The sequence below is a fragment of the Aspergillus stella-maris genome, assembly GCF_047715825.1.
Source record: "Aspergillus stella-maris strain CBS 113639 unplaced genomic scaffold BDV14scaffold_21, whole genome shotgun sequence".
Classification (NCBI taxonomy): Eukaryota; Fungi; Ascomycota; class Eurotiomycetes; order Eurotiales; family Aspergillaceae; genus Aspergillus; species Aspergillus stella-maris.
Window position 1 is genome coordinate 173,923 of NW_027396815.1, and position 23,002 is coordinate 196,924.

The 23,002-nt window shown below is 51.4% G+C and overlaps 8 protein-coding genes across 8 annotated transcripts; 5 read left to right on the forward strand and 3 right to left on the reverse strand.

Annotated features, from left to right (window-relative positions):
• Nucleotides 1–2,762: 2,762 nt before the first annotated feature.
• eng2 (putative GPI anchored endo-1,3(4)-beta-glucanase) lies at nucleotides 2,763–4,643 on the forward strand (the record flags this gene model as incomplete). Its single annotated transcript, XM_073771158.1, has 2 exons — nucleotides 2,763–4,469; nucleotides 4,500–4,643. The coding sequence occupies 2 exons, from the start codon at nucleotides 2,763–2,765 to the stop codon at nucleotides 4,641–4,643; spliced, it is 1,851 nt and encodes a 616-aa protein (XP_073629073.1).
• A 978-nt stretch (nucleotides 4,644–5,621) lies between these two features.
• Nucleotides 5,622–6,770, forward strand: BDV14DRAFT_199245 (isopenicillin N synthase family dioxygenase; the record flags this gene model as incomplete). Its single annotated transcript, XM_073773192.1, has 3 exons — nucleotides 5,622–5,783; nucleotides 5,836–5,979; nucleotides 6,033–6,770. 3 exons carry the CDS (start codon nucleotides 5,622–5,624, stop codon nucleotides 6,768–6,770), a joined length of 1,044 nt encoding a protein of 347 aa, XP_073629074.1.
• A 180-nt stretch (nucleotides 6,771–6,950) lies between these two features.
• BDV14DRAFT_48423 (uncharacterized protein) lies at nucleotides 6,951–11,441 on the reverse strand. The gene is made up of 3 exons (XM_073776876.1): nucleotides 11,164–11,441; nucleotides 9,291–11,111; nucleotides 6,951–9,244 (listed from the first exon to the last, which is right to left on the reverse strand). The coding sequence occupies exons 1-3, from the start codon at nucleotides 11,213–11,215 to the stop codon at nucleotides 7,131–7,133; spliced, it is 3,987 nt and encodes a 1,328-aa protein (XP_073629075.1). The 5' UTR covers nucleotides 11,216–11,441; the 3' UTR covers nucleotides 6,951–7,130.
• A 2,923-nt stretch (nucleotides 11,442–14,364) lies between these two features.
• Nucleotides 14,365–15,225, forward strand: BDV14DRAFT_199247 (uncharacterized protein; the record flags this gene model as incomplete). The annotated part of the gene is made up of 2 exons (XM_073773193.1): nucleotides 14,365–14,509; nucleotides 14,558–15,225. The coding sequence occupies 2 exons, from the start codon at nucleotides 14,365–14,367 to the stop codon at nucleotides 15,223–15,225; spliced, it is 813 nt and encodes a 270-aa protein (XP_073629076.1).
• A 1,641-nt stretch (nucleotides 15,226–16,866) lies between these two features.
• Nucleotides 16,867–18,083, reverse strand: BDV14DRAFT_171636 (uncharacterized protein). The gene has a single exon (XM_073768445.1). The coding sequence runs from the start codon at nucleotides 17,999–18,001 to the stop codon at nucleotides 17,234–17,236; it is 768 nt and encodes a 255-aa protein (XP_073629077.1). The 5' UTR covers nucleotides 18,002–18,083; the 3' UTR covers nucleotides 16,867–17,233.
• A 584-nt stretch (nucleotides 18,084–18,667) lies between these two features.
• Nucleotides 18,668–19,742, forward strand: BDV14DRAFT_208368 (SDR family oxidoreductase). Its single transcript, XM_073775380.1, has 2 exons — nucleotides 18,668–19,016; nucleotides 19,074–19,742. The coding sequence occupies exons 1-2, from the start codon at nucleotides 18,727–18,729 to the stop codon at nucleotides 19,648–19,650; spliced, it is 867 nt and encodes a 288-aa protein (XP_073629078.1). The 5' UTR covers nucleotides 18,668–18,726; the 3' UTR covers nucleotides 19,651–19,742.
• A 1,822-nt stretch (nucleotides 19,743–21,564) lies between these two features.
• On the forward strand, nucleotides 21,565–22,147 carry BDV14DRAFT_199250 (uncharacterized protein; the record flags this gene model as incomplete). The annotated part of the gene is made up of 2 exons (XM_073773194.1): nucleotides 21,565–21,838; nucleotides 21,966–22,147. 2 exons carry the CDS (start codon nucleotides 21,565–21,567, stop codon nucleotides 22,145–22,147), a joined length of 456 nt encoding a protein of 151 aa, XP_073629079.1.
• A 156-nt stretch (nucleotides 22,148–22,303) lies between these two features.
• BDV14DRAFT_171637 (uncharacterized protein) lies at nucleotides 22,304–22,883 on the reverse strand. Its single transcript, XM_073768446.1, has one exon. The coding sequence runs from the start codon at nucleotides 22,866–22,868 to the stop codon at nucleotides 22,578–22,580; it is 291 nt and encodes a 96-aa protein (XP_073629080.1). The 5' UTR covers nucleotides 22,869–22,883; the 3' UTR covers nucleotides 22,304–22,577.
• Between the last annotated feature and the right edge of the window lie 119 nt (nucleotides 22,884–23,002).

Sequence of the window (23,002 nt, forward strand, 5' to 3'; positions counted from 1 at the left end):
TGCATAATTGGAGAGCAGTAGATAGTTCTTTGCTTTTTTTTTTCTTCCTCAGCGCTATGTCGAGATAGTTGTCTAGACCCTGGGGACTGAACAGCCAAGACCATCTCGTGCGAAAAATATCAAACATGGAAAGAGCGACCAGTGGCAGGGGCTTACAGCACATCCTGCTCTAGCCATTCCGAGGACTCACCTAGCTAACTCACAAGGACAGATTTTCAGAGCGACTTCAACTCGTCTGATAACTGGCTGAGACCACTGCTGCCTTTATTCCCTTGAAAGATTTGATGTAGCTTGTAGAGAGACATTCCCTATAATGCCCCACTGATGCATAGAGCTTACCAGAGACAATGTTTCTGGATGCTAAGATACTCGTAATGGCTCGCAAATACAAGCAATCTCAATTAATGAGTTTACTGAGTTGTCTTGTGCCTCATGCCCAAGATATATATTTCGGCTCAAGCACGAACGAGCCCCAGGTCCTAAGCCTCACCAAACGCAACAAGACAGATTCATCAAACAAGGCTTTAGCAATACAGTCCGAATAGGCTTAGTACTCCGATATTTCTGCTTCGTGTCTATGTATTTGGCTCTATGTAACAGGCGCTAAGAGAAACCGTCCAGTCTCGCTTCAGCGAACTGTTTGTTGAATCCTCGCCACCGAGCGTTTGAACGGTGGATAAAGGATAGTAAATTCTTGCTTAGCCTGTAAACCGACCATGAGATGTCTATATGTATTGCAAAATAGCAACAACGGGTTGTCGAAGGCGGTGCCGTATGCGATGTGCCTGGAAGGAGATGACGTTGGGGAGATTGACTGGCTGATTGTACCAATGTATCACCACATATACAGACTGAGTACTGCATCTACTCCAGATTCTGAACTAAAGTCCAGGCGCCTAGGCTGCGTCAAACGGCATACTAGATGTGGCACTCCGTTGGTCAAGTTTGCTGAACATCTGGCTATGCTTGGTGTGACGGAGGCGCAGTGAGAAAATTGGACCCTGCATCCATCCTCTCTCATCTCGTAACCCAGCTTGGAAGTCGTACAAACCTGTAATGAGACAGCGCAGAGAGGGGCGATGCATTATCTGGCGTAAGATTGATGGACAGTCTAATGGTCCTGCCGTGACAGAGTATGCGGCTGGTTCAGATTGCAATTGCCAGTCGATATTTGGTGCGCTAAGAGGTAGTTACAGGTGTTTGATATACCCCCTCGAGAATTCCCTGTTTATGTCGGTATAGGTGCCTGAAAATAGTTATTTGTCGTCAGGACCTCGTGCGTGGCTCTAGAATAAGCATGGCGGCGCTGATGATCCATGGGTGAGGGTAAGCGACCCGTGGATCAAGGGTGCCTTGTAGATGACCAGCTAGTTTATAGGAAATTTAGTTCCAATAATAGGCAAAACAAAGTGGACTAACCAAGAGTGCATCGTCCAGAACACTGTAATTGCGATTATTGCTGGCCTTGACGCCAACTATAATTATCTACACAATTAGATAGGCTTACCTAATTATGCATGCACATTCCCAGATCACATGCCACCCCCACCACTCGACTCGCACTTCTCCAGCTTCATCTTTCTCCCTCTGTTCTCGAGCTTTATTCATCACATTCCCATCGCAGTTTGACGAACTCTTCGCAGAAACCGCGTTCTCTGTATCATATGCCCAGCGACCTAATTTCTGACATGCCTTGAGTCGGCGAATTGCAGTCTTGGGGAGGCCACAGCAACAGCACCAAGAGCTGAGCTCCACAAAACAAAGTGTTCTGCGCGGTCTCCGACTCTGGTCTCGACCCTGACTGAGATTTTCAGTGTGCACTGCCCAATCTCCCCAAAGTGATGAGCGCTGAGATGCGACGCTGGCCGGGTTGGCGCCCCGATCGGTAATTTTCCCCTGCGGCGGCAACACGATCCCCCGCTGGAATGTTGTTGCTGTGCCACTCGATGCTTTGCTCTTGGTTGTGGTTGAGCAGTATTGGTATTGTCAGTCAAAAGCTGTGTTCTGTTGTCATCTTATTCAACTCAATAAGTGGCTTTGAACGCATCGGTAGTTGACACCCCTATCTCCCTGCTTTGTGGCTTGCTCACCCAAAAGCGCGACCGTTCCCCTGTTTCAAGTTGACATCGCAACGTTTCAAAAGTGCCACGGTGGATCCACAAAGCGCTGGCTTTGTCGCCGGACCAGCCGAACATGCCTGGATGAGGAATGAGGCACCTTGGCGAGTCGCTGTGTTCCTGTCCTCGACCGTTTGCTGCCCTCTGATTTGCCGGCTTTCTTCTAAGCGCTCAAGATTCCTCGCCCAATTCTTCCATTCAATATGCATCCAGGCCTCTCGATTGGACGAAGCTCCTCTAAGACTGGGCCTTTCCACCTTGATCAACAATGGACGAGCGTTCCAGATCCCAAACATGCGGGTGCTGGCATTGGTGTTCATATATATGGCCGTTGCCCAGGGTCTGCCGCCACTCTCCTTCTCACATACTTGTCTTCTCAAATCATCGTCTTTCCTTTTCTTTCTAATCTTGCCCTTTACATTCCTTGCTGGGCCTCTTCGTCATTGCGGATTGAATCTGCATTTTTCTCTCCTTTCAGCATTTGATTTTTCGTACGGCCTAGACGGTCGTCTTCCGTTCTCTTTTTCAATCACTGATCTTGATCGATCTACCATCTGCTACACTGCGGATTCACTACCTTCTTTTGTATAGCATATTCATATCCTACTCCAACAACTAGCGTTTTATCTTTTGAACTACATTACCATGTCTTCCTCAACCCTTATGCGAAGGGTAGGCTCTCTCGCTGCCTCTGCGCTTATCTTCCCTAGCATCGCCCACGCTACCGGCAGTTACACACTCCAACAGTCGTTCGAAGGCGAGAACATCCTTGACCACTTCAACTTCTTCGACCAGGCCGATCCCACCAACGGATTCGTTACCTATGTCAACCAGAGTTACGCCCAAGATGCCGGCCTCGTCAAGATCACCGACAGCGGAAGCCTGTACCTGGGTGTCGACTACGAAACTGTCCTGAGCGCCGACGGCCCTGGTCGCGAGTCTGTCCGTATCGAGAGCAACGAGTACTACGACCAGGGATTGTATGTCATCGATATCCAACACATGCCAGGCAGCATCTGTGGTACTTGGCCCGCGTTTTGGACGGTGGGCCCCAACTGGCCGGATGATGGTGAGATCGACATTATCGAGGGTGTCAACAAGCACGACTCCAACAAGATTGTGTTGCACACGAGCGGTTCCTGCGATGTCGGCGGCGATCACGACATGTCCGGCGACATGACCTCGAGCGAGTGCGGTGACGCTTCAGGGACAATTGGATGCGTTGTCGAGGGTCAGCAAGGTTCCTCTGGTGACCCATTCAACAAGGCAAACGGAGGTGTCTATGCTATGGAATGGCAAAAGGAGTACCTCAAAATCTGGTTCTTCCCCCGGTCTTCGATCCCTACCTCTCTCACTGAGGGCAAGCCCGACACTTCCGCGTTTGGCACCCCCATGGCCCACCTGCAGGGCTCTTGCAATTTTGAGGAGCGCTTCACTCACCAGAAGATGATCCTCGACACCACTTTCTGTGGTGACTGGGCCGGTGGTGTTTTCGGCGACAGCGGATGCCCTGTCAAGGACCCCAGCAACCCCATCCAGAGCTGTGTCAACTACGTTGCCGAGAACCCCGCCGCGTTCGAGAACGCCTTCTGGGAGCTCAACTCTATCAAGATCTACCAGCTCGGTGGATCCACCGAAGCGCAGGGAACTCAGGATGCCGCTACCTCGACCAAGACAACCACCTCGGCTGCCGAGCCTACTGCTACTTCCACTCACACCAGCGTTGAGACAACCGCAGTTGAGACAACCACAAGCGCCGCTCCCGAGACAACGGTTGAGAGCGTTGCCACTGCGCAAACCACCACCGAGGCTGCTGTTGAGCCGACCACGACCGCTGCCCCTGCCACCGCCTCCAATGTCCAAGGCGCCAACTCTCAATCCACTTCCAAGAGCACCCGCTTCGTGACTGTCACCACCACACTTTGCCCCTCGGCCAGCGCCGAGACCGCGAACGCTGTCTCAGTCCCAGAGACTTCCTCCAAGCCAGCGGGCGAGATTGCCGAAATTCCCGCCTCCACCCCCGCTGCTGCATCCGCTCCTGCCCCTGAGCCTGAAACAGCCACTGCTGCGCAGCCCGCTGTGACTGCCGAGACCTCCGTGGATGCCGTAGGATCAACGGCTACCTGCGACTGCAGCACTATCGTGGAGGAGACAACCGTGACTGCTGCTCCCGTTGAGACCCATGCTCCCGCTTCTGTGGAAACTCCCGCCCCCGTGGAGACCCCTGCCGCCGTGAACACCCCCGCGGCTGAGCCTTCCTCGATCCCCCCTGACAGCGTGATCTACACTGCTCCCGAGGAGACCACATCCGCCGGCTGGACCATCATCTCGACCTCTTCACAGTTCATTTCGGTCCCATCCGCCTCTCCCTCCTCCTGGGAGCCAACAGAGTCTAGCCCTAGCGGCGTCGACGCCACTGGCTCGCCCACGACCCCATCGAGCCCCATCTTCACTGGCATGGGCAGCAAGCTGTCCATCAGCGCGTCAGCTATCGTCGGCGCCGTCGCCATGCTGATTCTAGTTTAATTTGTTGGGCCTTAATTTACCGTACCCAAATCCACATGTGAAGTTGTTGTTATTTTGTGTTCTTTGTTCTCTTTGTAATACCCTCAGACTGCATTGTGTGTTCTGCTCTTATGTATAATAAGCCATATCCACCTGGCTAGGTTAGCCCATACCCCAGCGATGCTCGCCTGAAGTTTCTTTGTCGGACTCTGCGGTACCCGTTTGTGGCACGCCCAAGTTCATATAGTTAGAGAATAGAAGATAATCCTCGATTAACCTGGGTCTTCTTCAACCTTAAGTCCGGTCGCGAAAACTGTTCAGGATAGGAAAGAGCGACTGGGTACCTACCTACCGCCAGGTTCTTTCCTTCCTTGAACTGCACCACTTCTATCTACCTGGGGAAGGCGCGACTGACCCGAGATGTCGAACCTTAACAAGCGCAACGGTTGACATTCCTTTGATCTCAATTAGTTGCCCAGGAATTCCTACTCGTTCCTCAAAGAGCTGCGTCTGAGTTTTCCCCAGCAACTACAGTCTCTAGCGCACAATGCTATCTCGATGTACAATGACTCATCGCTACTGAATACCTATCCAAGTCCAGCGTTAATTCCTACGACTAGATGATATGACAGCGAAGCTCTTCGGTCTCCACCGGTCCAACCGTATGAGCGCATTGTGTTTCCCGTGTGGATGTATATATCCACGAACCGTCGCCGGGATAGGCAAACGGTATCTAGCCCGCCCTAAGCAAGCTACAAGAAAATGCGGTCAAGCAGTCCCCCCCATCAACCGGCTCGCTGGAATCGACTATCGTACGACAGCAGACACTAGCGACCGTTCTGGACCCGCAACTCGGCAGGAATCCCACTGATAATCTTATCTTCGCGTCTCGGCGCCCGAGGGGTCCCTCTCTTATATTGTCTAGCCGATATGCCGCCGAGTTATGACCTTCTCTCATCTCAACTTCAATATCCCCAGCTTGGTTGTTGACATTCAGCAATGGATATTCCGGTCCTTGACTATACAGACTTTGTTAGCGAGAATCGAGAAAGGAAAGACGACTTCTGCAAGAAGTTGTGCGGCGCGCTTTCGTCATTGGGATTTGTCAAGATAAGGAATCATAGTATTCCTGATGAGGTGCTTGATGAGGTTTTTGACTGGGTGAGACACATCCTTACGTTGCCACCAAGGCCTTTCTAGCTAACACAGGCAGAGTAAACGATTCTTTGGTCTTCCGCTGGATTCCAAACTCCTCGCCGCACACCCTGTGCTCCCAAACCCGCATCGAGGCTGGAGCTGCGTAGGGCAGGAGAAATTGTCTGTTATTAGGCAGGGGAAAGCGGTCTTTGACTTGAAGGTATGTCTCTCTAGTGGACTGAATGCATCCCTTGGTATTGATGACTGCTTTAGGAATCATTTGACCAGGGTCCCTCAAACGACGAGCTCTATCCAAACATCTTCCCTCCACCAGATACACTACCAGGTTTTCAGCCCTTCATGGAGACCTTCTACGATAGATGCCAGGATCTCCATCTCTCCCTCCTCTCCGCAATTACCCTCAGCCTATCTCACTCCCAACCCTATCCCCAAGACCTACAGTTCGACTTCCTCACTCGCCGCTGCAACATCAACAGCTCCGAACTCAGACTAAACCACTACCCATCAACCAAGATCTCAACCTTATCAAACGGAGACAAGATGCGCATCTCGTCACATACCGATTTCGGCACGATCACACTGCTCTTCCAGGATTCAGTCGGTGGACTGGAGATCGAGGAGCAGGGAAAGAACGGAGAGGGGATTTATATCCCCGTCCTCCCATCATCACCCTCCAACGGAACGAGTGGGAAGGAACTCATACTGAATGTAGGTGACTGCCTACAACGATGGACAAACGATCGACTGCGCTCCGCAAATCACCGCGTAGCCCTACCTGCGAATCTCAAAGATATCACTGTACCCTCTGACGACAAAGACGATGAGATGGTTGTTCCAGATCGCTACAGCATAGCGTACTTCGGCAAGCCAGAGCGGGATGCCCTGGTGGCTGCGATACCGGAGCTTGTGGGGATGAACGAGGAGATCAAGTACACCGGTGGAATGACAGCTTGGGAGTATAACCAGTCGAGGCTGTTGCAGACGTACTGATCTGGACAGACGGGGCGGCGGAGGCATACGGGATCAATTTGAGGCCATTATCCGGTTTCTCCACCGGTAGAGCTCGCTTTTCGTTCCATGTGGCGGTCGTGGCCCGTTTCTCTTCTTACGCGTGGATGGGATCCAGCAAGAATATTGGTAACTTGGTCTGTGCAGAGCAGGGATCAATTCCTTCGGGAAAACGGAGCTCTCACGGCCGGAGACAAACTGGCGGTCAAGGCGAATGGAACATATAAACGCGCCATTTACTATGAAAATTGAGAAGAGCTGCAGGCAGCACAAGACTGAAAAAATAATCCGTATCCAAATTCCGGTCCTATGTAACATCTATTATATACAATCAGATCATAATCACGTAGCTCGCGAGTCCTGCTCACGAGGCTGAACCCCGCTTGTTTCTGAGGGCGCGGGCGGAGGAGGCACGGGTCCAGTCGCTGTCGCGGGTACCGGTTCCAGTTCCAGCGCAGGAGGCGGTGGCTCCTCAGAGTAACCCGGCGGAGGGGTCTCAGGCCGCGACGGTCCCGGACTCTGAGAATGAGGATGAGGATGCGTCGGAGAATGCGCAGGAGGATGAACAACATCCACGGGCCTCATTTCAACAGGCGACGAGCTATTCGACTCAATTGGACTGCCGCGATTCTCAATAACGCGGAGCTCAATCTCCTCAGGTGGTTTCCCCAGCATAGAGTTACTCCCCGATGAACTTGAGGTTTCCTCCGGGGGCGTCGGTTTCGGGGCTGCGACGGGCGGCTCTTCATCTACAGCGTACCGCCACTCGCCGTCCCCCTGCAGGAACATGCGGAAGGTATATCTCTTTTTCAAGCGCTCGAGGTGTGTTTGACGCTGCGCTGTTGTCCAGCCGTATGTCCCGTCGAAGTCGTGGATCATTTGGGAGTTCGCGATCCAGGGAATGACAGAGCCGATTGATCGGGGTATACGGGGACCCTTGAATCTTCCTCGTCGCGTGCCGAATACGATGAGCACGATGACGGTGTCGAGGGCTATGATTGTCATTGCGATGGCGAGGGAGGAGACGGATGGTTCCATGCGCCAGGCGGACCAGATGATTGTGGAGTTTTCGGCGAGGATGGGTTCGTCCAGTGGGAGGAGATAGATGTCGCGCCAGAGGGAGAAGTAGGTGCTGTACACCCATTGGTAGACGGTTTGGGAGAGGTTGATGAGGTGGTCGGGGTCGAGGCGGGTGATGGGTGTGACATCGCGTTTGTAGAGGAGGGCGACGAGAAAGCCAGCCCAATCATAGCTTGAGACGTAGCTGGAGTTTACGTCGATGTCTTCGCCGTAGAAGCTTTGCGGGATGGCGGCGAAGACTTTGTTAAATTGGCCGAGAGAGATAGTCGCATTGTCGTACATGTTGCCGGAAGTTATAGAGGTGTTAGGGGTCTCGTAGTGGTCCATGATTTGGCCTTTTCTATCGAATATGATGGAGAAGTTGCTTAACAAGAGGTCTGGCTCGCATGCCAACGCGATCGTGTTATCACTTGTCACTCCAGATGTTGCAGTGTAGTTCCATCGGCCGACGACAAGCACGGTCGAGGTTTGGCAAATGTCCGTTTCTTCTTCGGCAATCGGTGAGAAAAGGTTGATGGAGAGGGAGAATCGATCGGTCTGATTACGAGGAGGCGTCATTTTGACCCAACATTCTCGATCGGGTTCAGCCGACGGTCGGTAAGTCCAGTATGGCCCGTCTTCTAGCCAATGCAGATTGTCGGGAATAGATAATTGCTTGCAGTCAAGGTCCGCACCAACGCCCAGAGTCGTTGCGCTATACAGCGACTCGGTGTCATCATTATGGATTGCGATAGGGGCAAATGAGCGGTTCGTGCTGGTCCATGACAGTAAGGGTACGCCACTCGTGATGCTGGTCTGGATCAAGTCGTATTCTGTAAAGTCTGCTGCAAAGTCATTCTGGCGGAACACTGAATGGCTATAGTTGGCGTAAAGGCAGTCTGTGCCAGTTGCCGACTCGGTAAGCTGTTGAGTGAACAAACCACCCGCAACCGTTGTGAGGACAGTATTGGCGATGCACGCGATGGAGATCAGGATCAGGAGGACATGGCGGTTCTTGGCGGACTTGGGCAAAACAGTCCACGGGTTCTGACACGAGTAGTTCATGGTCAATGACGAGCTTACACTCGCCATACCACGTTGCAGATGAACCCACGGTTCCAAGATGCTGAGATTTCGATGGATAGATGTGCAGAGGGCACCGACCGCCGAGGCCACCACAGACGGCAGGAAAGAAAGAACAACTTGGAGAAAGCTCGAACTCGACTGGTTGAGATGTTGAAAGCCACCGTCTTTGGCAAGCGAGGAGATTACCAAGCTCATGAGAACGATCACCGCGGCTAAAAGCAGGAATTCGATGATAAAGACCGGGACTATCAAGAAATGAGGCCGTGGGTCCGCCCGGATTCGACTTTGCTCATCGAGTTGCACCGGGTTGCCTGTATTCATTAGATAAGGCTCGTCAAATTGAACAAGAAAACTTACCATCATGAGTCACAATCTCCAGGCGACTCCCGAGGGGACTGTGGTACCATTGCAACCGACAGTCTTTGAGTAGACGACGAAGCTGGCGCGTGGAGAATTGATGGAAACCTGCTCGTCGGTCGGCCAGAATACTATTCATGCCAAACACGTCGGTAAGTATACTGCACATCGCGCCAATCGAGCCGGGGTCGCTTTGGAGAATATTGGGACGCTTGTGGTAGAACCGAAGCATGATGAGAGTGAGGACGGTGCCTACTCCCAAGATGGCTTCTGCACATCGTGCGACAGCAGAAACCACTGAAAGGGCGACTTGGCGTGTCGAACGAAAGGCGCGGGTGGTAGTGGGTGAGACGTCCGGATCAAACAAACGGGCCATCGTAAGAATGAATGTCTGTTTGACACCTCTGGTCACTTTGGCTGTAATTTCTGACACTGTCATGGTCTTAGACGAGTCGAGAACCAATACAGGATCCAAGTCGCCGACATGTTGACTTATAACGGGTAGCTCCGTCAGAGTGCGCTCTCCAGTAGTCTCGTTGGTGTGAATAAAGAGCATGTCGCTGGTATACATAGCCCGATGCGCTAGAAAGCTCTGGAAAGCGTTGATGTTGAACTTCTCGTCGGTGAGCTCCCTTTTGGTATCGTTGAAAATCTTGCTGCTGGTGATAGAACTGTTGGCATGCATGGTAATCTCTGCCTCACCCTGAAAGTATTCGATATTGCAAGCGAACATGGTTGCCGACGAAGTGAGGTCGTCTCCCACATCGCTTATAGCATTGGAGCCAAAAGCGGTAGAATTGACCGACAAGAGGATACCATAAAGATCAATCGAGTCACAGCCGTCGGCACTGAAACTCCTGTCGTCTTGGGAGATATCGGACCAGATCGGTTCCCAGTAACGAACCTGGAGGAAATCGGTGTTTGAAAAGAGTACGTTGTCGTAAGTAAAGTCCAAGGTACATTTCTCGCCCAGCCCATTGATTTCCACGCCCTTGACGTTCCAATATAGCCATGATTCGGTTTCGTTGACGACGACCGGAAAGTTCACCTCGGTAAACAAGTCCTGACAATCCAACTCTGTCCAGTATATTGTCTGATTGAGTGTCCATACGGTGGTCTCGCGACGGTCGTCACTGGGAATTTGAACGGGGGCAACAGCGAACTGGCCCGACCGTGTCTGCTGAAGGCCGGAGTTGTCGGTGTAGTAGGCGTCAGCGTTGTTGCTTTCACTATCTTCCTGGACGGCAAACCAGCGGCGCTGGGCGGATAAATCTACCAGCGCAGCCCAGGTCTTCATGGATTCATCCGAATCTGTCGTCACTTCGCGTAATTCCAGGAGAGAACTTTGTAACGCAGGATGAAATATGCGAATGGCGAGAGTGACAATGGAAACCGACAATACCAGCCAGTGCCGCCGTTTGGCGGAAGCAATCGGGGTTATGAAGCTTTGTCCGAAGTTGTAGTTGATGAACAGAACGGTCGCGGGACATCCGTCCGGGCGGGACATTTGAAAGTAGGGTTCCAGGCGCAAGACATCGAAATCGACAAAGGACCATAGTACAGATAGGACGAGGGCGATGATAACGGGGATATAGTTGTAGGAGAACGATTCGAAATTGCTGAGGTCGTCGGTATCTTCGAAAAAGCGAAGTCCACCGACTCGTTCGCTATATTGACGCAAGGCTTCGAGCAGTACCAACAGAAACAGCATTAAACAGGTTATGAAGGAGAGGTAGGTAGGACGTAAGGGGATCGGGCGCCATCCCGTCGGGTGAGTCGGTCGGGCATTCTGAGGGGAACCGCGGGCGGCCCAGTATTGATCTAAGAGGAAACAATCAGTACGACGAAAAGATATAAGCACAGAGAGTAGTACCTTTGAGGTGCAAATAAACATTATACACATTGAATCGCCGGCCTCCAGGCATCGTTTGGTCGCATGCTCCGCTGGACGAACGATGACGGGGACCGTCCGCCTGAAGTCACTCCGGTGAAGGGCTCAGGGACGAGGAGATCATCGTAGAATGCGGGAAAAAAAGGAACTCCAGGCCAGCATGACGAGCTCTTGACGAGGACCAGATGAAGCAAACGCGCCAGGCGATGAACAGGGCGGGGATGATGAAGACGGAGCCAGGTTGAGGAATCGCAACGGTCATGGAAGCGTCCGTCAGCCGGTTGTCAGTCTCAGTCGAGTTCTTTCACGTGTGGCGGTGCCGTGGAAGCCTCAGGCCTGGTACACCAGGGACCTGGCCCGCATGCCACTGGCTGGATCAGGGGCTTGCCAAGCGCCGTCTTCCTTGTTCTAGCTGTAATTGCCCCGCATTCGTCTTATCAGTGGTCAATTGTTGACAGCGATAACCAGCCACAGCCAATCAGCCACGCGATGACGCAGCCTTGATACCGTAATCCCGTGTTTTTTGTATTGTTGCCTTGGCAGGGCGTCTCGTCCACCAGAATCTGGACTCTCGTTGCTGATATTCATCGAGGTACCACGTTCGAAACCTCGTGTCGCCATTCTTCTTTTTCTCTGTTCAAGTCTTGCAGTCAATGATGTAAAAGATTGAACTCTCAGGTGTCTTCTAGTAATGATATCAGCTTCATGCATATGACGCTTTCCCATAGGTTATAGCAAAGTTTGCCGGGCTAGTAAAAGGAGCTGGCAGACTGTTCATTCTCAAATATATATAGTTTTGATGCAGGAGAAATATCCGACTACAAGCACCGGAGTTGTTTGGCATACAGATCGTTCCGCCCTTTGACTGTGAACGATAGGCTGTTATAATTATCATCTCAATACACAGATGCCTCGCGGTGCGCGATGAGAGGGTCGCTCTACCTTCGAGTGGCCTTATACCGTAGTACAGAAACTACCCCTTGATGGTCCCTTCCAAGTCTGCAACGACCGAGTCCCCGTTGATAACTGCCATTCGAGTCCAAGTTTCTAGTTCGTGTCTTTTGAGCTTCAAGCTTCGAATCCAGCTTGTATCCACTAGGGATCGCTCCGCGACGTCCAGAGCTCACCATGCAGGAAGAGTAGTACCACGGAACGCGCACCGTGGCGAGATGAAGCTTCGTCCACGGTCATACCATCTCCGTCCAGAAGCAGGTCAACTCACGAAGAAAGCAACAGCCAGATACTGCACAGCTGTCCGTCTGTGGATACTACTGAACCACTTTCCTCTGCTGCAGCTGAGGTGGAGGCCCCGACCTGCCTAATCCGGAATGACTGGCTCGACGCGAGTCTGGACTCTGGAAGCCATACTATGGGCGAGTCATAACACGACCAAAGAACAGCAGAAACTGACAACAGCCTCATTGTGATCACCAGAGAGCAGAGCCGTTATGTTATTACCCGCGCGGTACCAGGAGTTTGGTTGCTTGGACACGTTCTCCCACTTTCTCAGGAGGCGGCGGTAGATGCTCCCATGGTCCGGGCGATATCGCGCTCGGTATCAGAGCCGTTGAGTGAGATGCATGCCCGATGATGGAGTTTCTCATCCCTGCCATTGCGGCTCGTCAGTATGTAAACAATTTGTCATGCGCGGATACCAAGGGAGTTGTCTCATTCCAATTTTGAAGACCATCTACGTGCAAATGAAATAACTGGCGAATTCGAGATATGAAATAACGATGACTTGCATTGCTGGACCGCAATTCCAATTCTTCAGTTGTGCCACGGAGGAATTGCCCGAAATGGAGTTCGGAAAGAGGCCGCTAGAGTGAGCATTAGCCATGAGGGTCCCGGGCTCCGATCGAACGGCGGAGCTTCTTGTGGTCCTGACTAACCTCAGATCAGGAGAAGATCAGGAGAAGATCAAGAGCTCAAAGACTGCGGTCTGGGTCTGGCATCAAGCAGCAGCAGTCTGGTGACTTGCTGAGCCCTACTTTGTCGGGGGCTCGGCCGGGATGGGTGGATCTGGGGGCAACAGAGTCATTTGAAACTACTCAGCAAGAAGTAGGAAATTAAGGAGGTAATGATGATGTCTGTTAACGCGAACTCTATGTGAAGTTCTTCTGCACGGCCTCTTGCTGTGTTGGGAGACCTCCGGGGTGGTTAGGAGGCTATACTCGCCATACGCTGTACGATCGCAACAACTGCCTAATCCGGAAAAAGCGTTGGGCAGATCGTGGGCTAATCGTGACAAGGGCGTTCCAGACATCTTTGAATTGCATTCTTAGTGACGGCTCCACTAATGCTAAGCTAGCCATTGGCGCAAGAATCCGCCGATGGATTGTAGCTGTGCTTTGGTTGTGGTTTAGCTGCACCAGGGTCGTGTTTTGTCCGAGTCGACCGAAGAAATTATGCACACATCGTCCAATAATATCAACATGAGACGTGGATTTCGAGAAAAGCAAAGAAGAGTGGATTCCAAATCCCGAATCCTTGACCGACAACTACAGAGGCTGCTGCTCTGGGCTAGATGGACGTTCGAATGTGCGGATCGCCGTGGATCCTTCTGGTGCGAAAAGCTGGGACTCGAGATTGACTCGATGACGATCTCCAGCCGGATCGGACATCCAAAGCTGATCTCTTTATCCTGAAGATGAGCACATCCTCTCATCTCGACGTTCCCCGCTCGCAACTGGCAGGTGACTCCGAGTCCTCTTGATGCATGTTGCTCTGTAGATCATGCTCCTCGTTCCTTCTCGCGCCTCTTACAGTCAAGGCCAGAGGATTTTGTCAGGACTCAGGAGCCACAATTTGCCCCGCAAAATATACAAGTGGGAACAGTGAAATTAGCACCGCAAGAGTTTGCCCTTATCTGGAGGATCTGAGACGGGCAATCTCTTTTTCCTGTACCTGGTGATTCCACATTGGGTATGTCGACTGTTGAACCGGATCACCCATAGGGCAGATTGGCTTGAATTCGGGACTGATTCCACTTTGACCCTGGTTGGCCTGGGTTTTGCTTCTTTTGACGTCAAGTTCATATAATAATAGGGTGCCCGCCGCATCCTTCCGGAGGTCAGATTGAAGGCTTATCCAACCACTCACTGTCGACATCGTTCACTGCACGCTTTGACTATCAACTCTACAACTGCTATTCGATATCCTACATTCCTCCATCAGAACATCATGGCGATGGCTCCTATGCTCGAGTCGGACCACCGGAATCTACCCCATTACCCCATCCAACACAGCCCAGACTACAGAGACGCACCCTACACACCACCTCCCCCGCCGCCATACTATCTACTCCCGAATGGAGGTTGCAGTCCAGGTTTGTGCCTCCTTCATGCATACCTCTGTGTATACTAACAGACAAAAGCGATGTCTTACGCACCCTACATCCCGCAAACTCCTCTATTCAACCCCGTACAACCTGTCCAGCATGACTACGATTACTTCGTGAACGGTGTCATCAGCGACGTCCTCATCCGTGTTGAAGACCAACAAGACGGCTACAGATCACCCTGCGAGAGCAAGCCCGTCGCTCCAACCGTCTACTCAACACCTCAAAGCTACCTCATGTGGGGATCGGACGTGGGCTTCGGACCACAAGGCTACCATCCCAGTTTTGTCCCTGAAGCGCAAATGTCAAAGGAGCCCGCGCCACTCTATGGTATTCGCGCTGTCTCACATACCATCCCCTCTCAACCACCTACACCCATCATCAAGGCCGAACCCGCATCCGAGTCCGAGACGATCCAACTGGAAAGCCAAGAGGATCAATCACCCGAGTTGGCCGAGCTCAGCCGCGGCGGACTGCACAAGCTCACAGGCAAGAAGCGCAGACGCCTCCTGCACATCATCGCCGAGCGAAACAGACGAATGCAGCAGAATAAGATGTACGAAGAGCTCTACCGGATGGTCCCAGGCCTTGAAAACAGTTCGCGGTCAACGAAGAGAGAAGTTCTTATGAGGACGGCAGACTGGCTAGAGGATCTAGTCGAGGGGAACAAGAAACTTCAGCAGCAATTGAGACAGTTGTCTTGAGGAAGGCTGTGCCTGTTCCTGGTTTTGGTCGAGCTGGTGATTTCGATGATCAACAAACAATACCCATGTAAACTCTGCCGGCAGGATGATGAGACGGTCGATGTTACCTGGTGCTGCAAATGTGCTGGTCGCAATCTGTGGTACCATGCTACCGATTTCCCTTTGTAATTCTAATGTCTACGGAATATACCACTATCGCACTGAATACAATATGAATGATTAATCGCAACACCAATTCCTTTTATACCTCGTCAACGAGATTCGTCTCTCAGGTGTTTACAGCGTAGCGTAACCTCTGCCTCGGCAGCTTACTGAGGCCTAGGTAGGACGGGCATGTGGCTCTCGCCACCTTGCAGAACAGCTGTGCAAATACTCAAGGAGCTTACTGAAAGAGACACTATTTGCTCCTCTTGCCACCAAACTATGGACCAGGTCCGGGCTACTCTCCTGTCTCAACCTTCAACAGACGGTGGGGTTGTATCTACTATCCACAAGTCAACGGTTCCGCCGGATCACCCCCTAGCTCCCTAGACGAACCTAGTTTCGTGTCGACGTCTATAACGCAATGAAACGCTTTTGCCACCGTAAAGAGAGTTCAAGGTCAGTGAGACACCTGAAACCGAACATGTGTGCGTGTGTACGAGGCTCCCTCTGGATCCCTGGGTTGCTCCACGCCCACCAGCTGCAGGATGCAGCGCGAATATTACAGACGGGGTACGGACCCTAAGGATCAAGCAGACAGACGACCGTGCGCGATCCCCCAGTGTCAGAGTCAGACGGACCGTTAGTAGGGTAAAGTCTAATGGATTGTCTGCAATAGCGCGGCCTTTCCATGTACTCTAAGACTAAGAGTCCAGAGGAGAGTAGAAAGACATTCACACATGGTCCCTCCTCGGCTCAACGGTGGTTTCTACAACTAAATGATAAACTCAGCCCTGGTGACAGAAAGGATGAAAACCAATTCTTGCCACTGTACATGATACTCACGCAACAATGACCTAACCATACAATTCGGCATATACCTGCCAGAAAAACATGAAACACCAAGTGCCGCGCCCAGTCAACTTCAACCTAAAACCACTACCGCGTGTCAAGGATTCAACGTGTAATCGTGCGACATGACACATGCAACGCGCTAACGGGGACGGATCCATGGATCGCCTGCAACTGAAACGAACAGAGTGAAACAAAAATAGAAAAGCCACATCGCCACCATAGTAGCATTCATGAAACAGACCCTTAATTAATTACTGCATGATGTTATAGTTATAGCTTTTGATCGTTATCTCGAACGCGCAGATCGGATCAGTCTGGTGGCAGTTTGCGACGTTCGGCATTCGGGGTTCAGGTTGAGGGAGGACCCGACCCACTCAAGGTCGGCTGCGGCGAACGGTCATCAAACGGTCAGTCCATTTCGCGACCTTTGTTACAGTGAATATGGAAGGAACGGATCTCTTACATGAGAATGGAAACAACTATGCTGTTTTGGCAAGATGGGAAGGTGCGACCCTGAGGTTACAGTTGGATAGGAAGGAACGAACGCAGCGTAGCAAAAATGGAAGGCGCGATCTTGTTTCAATAGCTAGATAGAAAGGAACGACCCTACATCTCGATTGACTGATTTGGAAAGTACACCCTGTGGCTATTACTTCCACCACCAAAGGCCGGACCTGATGGTGTACTTGAACCTTGTATCCATGTCATTTGTAACTCAGCTGTTTCGCTGTCATCTTGACCACTAGTCAGACTCTGAAACCTCTGCCAATCTCTTGAGTCTCGCTCGATTTTCGAATGCTCGTTGAAGACGACTCTCATCTACTGTACTTTTGGTCATTACACCTGAAAGCATAGCTGATAATGGGTCTTCAAAGACAGTACGATTCGCGACCCATGGCCAGATCTGCCGATTCGACTGGGCATACTCTTCCAACCCTACCTTTTCCACGAATTGCACGCTCTGAACCGTGATTGTGACGAGGCCTAGGACTGAAGGAAGATTATCAAGAAATCAAGAGTCCAGCTCGAGCTCTCTCAGACTGTCGCAAAGCCTCAGCAACGGCCAGCAGGGAGGCAACTCCTCGAGATCCATAAACTCATCACTCGGCGCCACCAACGAGATCGCCCGGATCATCGACCTCCTCTCCTCTGGTATCTCCTCCAAGAAATCAGATAACAACCGTCCATTTTCAAATGCAAAAACATTCTCCTTCCAGAAAACCGGAGCGGCCTCTTCATATAACCGTCGATTCACCATGAGAATCCCCAAGTCCCGCCTCGCACAAAGACACTTCACACCTTTCAGATCAGGCACCCTGTCCATCCCAAGCTCAACCATCTTATCCGCATAACACTCGTCGCAGAAGAAAGGGTTCTTTTTGGGTGGCGCCCAGAAACTCTGCGCGGGACTATCGGATGTACTCTTCCACTCCCACATTTTGAAAGAATACGGTCGGCACGCGGCGCAGCGCAGGTAGAGCCCCGAGGCGCGGAATGCAAGCGCGCCGTCTGCGATGAAGGGTTCACCGTCGCACGTGGGAAGATGGTGAAGGTCGAATTTTCCGGGGCGGACGAGGAGGTGTCGGTGTATTAAGAGGCGGAGTTCGGTTGGTAGTGCATAGAGGCGGTCGAGGAAGGGGGACTTTAGCGGAGGAAAGGCTTTTGCGCGGGCTTTTTGGGCGGCCTTGTGCTTCTGCTTGTGCTTTGGGCTCCAAGCAAGGCGCTCGGGTAGGTCGCGCGAAAAGGGTGTCCGGATGTGTCCTTCGGTTTCAGCTGACATGGTGTGATGTTGCTGACTGTGAAATTTTCCAGGGGATACGCATACGCTCTACGAGTGAGGGTTCAAGGTCATTTGTAAACGTGACCATCTGGTGCAGAGTCATTCGTAAATCATTTTGACTTTCTTTCCCGAGGCTGGTCAATCCTTAGTCCTGGTGTAACAACCAATTATGCATACAAGGGCGCACAAGCGTGCCGCGCGGGCCGGGTCCGGGTTTAGCCACGCAGAGCCGCATACGTAGTTTATTGACTCAAGAATAAGACAGCGGCAAGGCAGAATATCAACACTACCAAGGCAGCAACAAAAGTACTTGATGTGGATCAGATCATCACGACCTCGTTGCTTGGGCCCTGGGCCCGAAACTACAGCTGGCAACTGCTAGTCGCTGGGAAAACCACCATATTAACCGACCCAGTATGAGTCACAAGTCCAGCGAGTACGTGGTCTAAAGAGCTGGTCATCACTTTAATCCCTCTCCAACAGCTACTACAGTACACTATATACGTATACGGAAAGACCGAGTAATCAAGCCATGGCGGCCCCACCACGGTGACAGCGGAATTAACTGCCTCTAAACCCGCCGTCTCTTATCTCCAGTGCGGAGTTTGTCCGCTGTCGAAGTATATAATGCAATATCATGCAATGAATTAAGGGAGACAAATCCACGACAAATACCCGACTACTCTCCTGATCTCCCATACCACGAACATCATACGACTAACGACATGTCCCAAACCTGGTTCATCACAGGCGCATCCTCCGGTCTCGGCCTCGACCTCGCCATCCACGCCCTTGAAAACGGCCACAAAGTCATTGGGACCGTCCGAAATGCAACAAAATCCGCAGACGCCGTCTCAGCAATCCAGTCCAAGGGCGGCGAAATCCTCGAACTAGACGTGACGAACGCCGAAAGTATCCCCGGTATCGTGGAAAAAGCCAATGCTCTCTACGGCGGAATCGATATCCTCGTTAACAATGCCGGATATTCACTCCTCGGAGCAGTGGAGGATATGACGTGCGCAGCCTTCCCTACTACTTCTTTCAAGACGATTAAACCTAACATATTGCACAGAGAATCCGAAGCCCGCGCTCAAATGGAAACAAACTTCTTCGGCCCCCTCCGGCTAATAAAAGCCTTCCTACCTACGCTGCGCACCTGCGCAACTTCATCATCCCCAAGCAGCATAGTCAACATCTCCAGCGTAGCAGGCCAAGACGCACAACCGACCTGCGGCCTGTACGCAGCCTCAAAGTTCGCGTTGGAAGGTCTATCCGAGGCGCTATCACGCGAAGTCGCGCCGTTCAATATTAATGTTCTTATTGTTGAACCCGGCGCTTTTAGAACGAATTTTCTTTCGGCTGTGCAGAAGACGGAGAGTTCGTTGGGGGAGGCGTATAGGGGTGGTCCTGTTGATGTTGTGTTGGGGAAGTTTGAGGCTGCGGCGGGGAGGCAGAGGGGGGATCCAGGGAAGGCGGTTAGGAGGGTTTTTGAGGTTGTGACGGGGATTGGGGAGGCGGGGAACCTCAAGGGGAGTGTGCTGAGGTTGCCGCTGGGACCTGATTGTGTTGAGCGGGTTGAGAAGAAGGTTGAGAGGTTGAGGGGGGATTATGAGAGGGCTAGGAGTGTGGCGTTGGGGACGGACTTTTAAGACTTGTCTAGACGTTGGATATTTTCAAGGATAGGCGTGCTCTGTAGACAGAAGAATATGCTTGAGATATATTAGATGGATGCGAATGACAGAAATCTATTGAGAATGATACCAACCCAGCATTACATACCCATCTCCCTCTTCGAAATAAACAAACTGAAGCACACTAGATACCTATTAAATAAACCACTCACTCGCAAAGCCCCCCGCATAATCAGGGCCCTCATACCTCCCCCCATCCCGATCAACGAGATAACTCGCATAACGCAGATCGATCGTGCTACCGAACATCCTACCGCCGAAATACACACACTTAGCCCAAGTCTCGACTTCCTAGGGAGAGGCCGTAGAGTAGAGTAAAGAAGAGAAGAGGATACATACATCGTCCGATCCAACCGTTCAATCGCCTCATCCGCGTCCCTTTCATCGCCAAAGTCTGCGAATGCTGCGCCGCGGCTGCGGCCTGTTCTGTGGTCGTACATTACGCTCTGGTCGGATGGATGGCGGTTAGTAGGTAGAACTCAACGCAGGGTTTAGGCTGAGTTGAGATTGAACGGAAGAATGGAAGGAGGAAGATGAAGAATCGAAAGCTGAAGACTCACGATATTCACCGGAAACACATCCTGCAGCGAAAGCTGCAGCCGGAGATCGGCGGGTCGGGTTGTGAGTGTTAGGTGGCCTATGTAGACGGATATCATATCATCCCCTGGCTTTCACGAAATTAGGTATATTGAAGGTAGAGTGGTGTGGATAACGAGGTATAGAAGAAGACTCTGGTCGATTTTCCAATATATGCCTTGTTCGCTGGCTGCTATGAATAGAGTGGTTTATATGAATACATTATAAGCATGTATAGTATAGAGTGAGGTCATCTTGACTACCACCAGTCACCATGGGTTGTGAACTAAGCCAAGCCAGGAGGCTGTAGAGTTACTGGAAGCTAGATTACCATGGTTGAGGACGGCTGCGACGCTATGGTGGGCTGGAGAAGCGTACCGACGTTCGATATCCGCATGCGTACCGCTCAGGGAACCCAATTAGTGGCTTTCGATTAATTATCCGAAAGGAAAAAATAAACTTCTTGTGGCCTTGTTTTATACACTAGCTTTATGATTCATGAACCCGATTGAATGAATGGACGTGAGTAGGATCGGGGGCTCAGAGCGCCTTTGCAAGCACCTAACTACCAACAGGAGATAGGCGACATGTGTAAAGGGCGATGAAGCCTGCGGTCGACACTGAAGAAGGTCGGGTGCTTCCCTTCCGCGGAATTTAGGGCCGAGCGACTGATGAATACCCCATCTGCTGTGGCAATGCATTCAATGATCTTTTACAGCCAGTCTTTGGGTATATCACCGACTCGGCAATCGCCAATGAGAGTCTTGCATTTTACTTACAGAGAGCGGCGTCGATAATGACATTGTCATGTCGAGATGATGAAGGAAAACAATGAGACACTGGGTAAATAAAGGATTTGGATAATTACTACTATTTCATACCAAATGAGCGTGGAAAGGAAGGGTGAAACCCAATGTTCGTCTCGACTACCTCCATTCACTTGTGTGTAAGGTTAAGGCTGTGGCTATAGGTCGCTCTTTATTCCTATGAACCTTTGTGGCGCATGTATTCACCGGGCTCTAATTTTGTGTCTGTGAAAGGTAATATGCTTTGTGAAGGATATCATGAATCTATAAAGTTCAGAATGGCTCATTAAAGCCTGAATTTATAATCATTTACAGTACCTACAGGATACCTATAGAATACAGAGCCCTACATCCCATCGAACCAAAAGTATATCAAAGTAGCCCCAAATCCCTCTAAATCAAACCCAGAAACCGCCCAAGCCAAACGAATTCAAACCCAAGAACCTCCTTGACCCTATCAAGAAAGACCAAAGGGAAAGAAGCCAGCACCATGCATAACTACCGTGGGGTATTCTACAAATATGCCCCAGTGATTCGCAACAGACTCGCAGAATTAAGATATGGGTGGCACACCGAATACGATAGCCCCCGGTGGAAACTGGCGGTGGCCTACCAAGACGCATTCAAGTGGTGGCTGCGAGACGTGAACTTTTACAGCATGAGAGATTCAAATAACGGACGGAACAGCCTGCACGAGATGCCTCCTGCTGTGCTTCGCGAGGCGCTGGCACTCCTGCGCGACCTCGACAGGAAATTGATTACCGGTAAGTACCACACCAAGCCCTAGGTAGCGCCTGAATAGCGCACCGCTGGTTGAATTGAGTGAAGATTGCTATTTACTGGGCAATGGGGTACTGAGCTACGCTAACTGGGATGCCGTTTCTCTTTTAGTTTACCAGGGTATGCTGTCTTACTGGAACTACGAGCCGGAAGAACAATCCAGGGATGTGCGCGAGGATTACTTACAGGAAGCTGGGGAGCTGATGGGGAGACTTGTAAAGCTGGCGAAGGACATTCAGGAGGACGCCTCTCTTCTTGAAGTTGTTCCGGGAGACTGTTTTATCGCGGCCTAGGTGCTTTCATCGCGAGAGCAGTCCCGCGTAGTGAACTTCGAAGGGTCAGCATGGGTAGACGAAGAGGCATTGGAATGAATTATTTACTATCCAGCAATGACGCTCCTTATCCAAGAGAAGACAAAGATTCAGTATTGATTTATTCCGAGTACGATTGCATGATGAATTAAAACATTGTTTGAAAGAGAAAGAAAGCACAGCGGGGACCCTGTGTACCCGGTCGCGATGAACTACTTAGTCTTACACCCGGACAGTCCAGCCATTAGGGGACTCCTCGCGCAAAGGCTTGACAATGTAGGTGTAGAATGAAGCCCTAAAGGTGGTATTAGCCCAGGAAAGAGCCGGTAATCCAGAAATAGCTTCCAAGCACCGACTGATGATATCGCTCAGGAAATGTGGCATTAGTCCTGCGGCTTGACCGAGCCAGTCCTCAGCGATCGCTGAGTGCGAAAGTGGGTCGACGGAAGCGGTGTTGCCCAACTGTTGGATACGCTGACTCGCGGTTTTCTGGTGCCATATCTCTAGCAGCAAGATAGCCAGACAAGCTGGTTTTCACGTTGGTTGGCTTGGAGGTTTGAGTGATTCGCGAAATACGCGAGGACACAAAGACAGAGCAGTGGATAGGGCGCGATGTAGTTATCGAATCCACATCGGTCGACTTGAAGACGTTGTTGCTCGAGAACGAAGGTGGATACCACGGGGTGGTAGCAAGCTGCATCATGGAGGCTGCGAGAGTTGCGGAAAGTTGGATGCGCCAGCTGGCAGGCCACGGCGGAGAAGTAGACTGTAAAACCGCGGAGAGTGCTCTTTGACCAGTATATCCGCGCACACTGGAGTCATCTTGTTGAAGCTCCC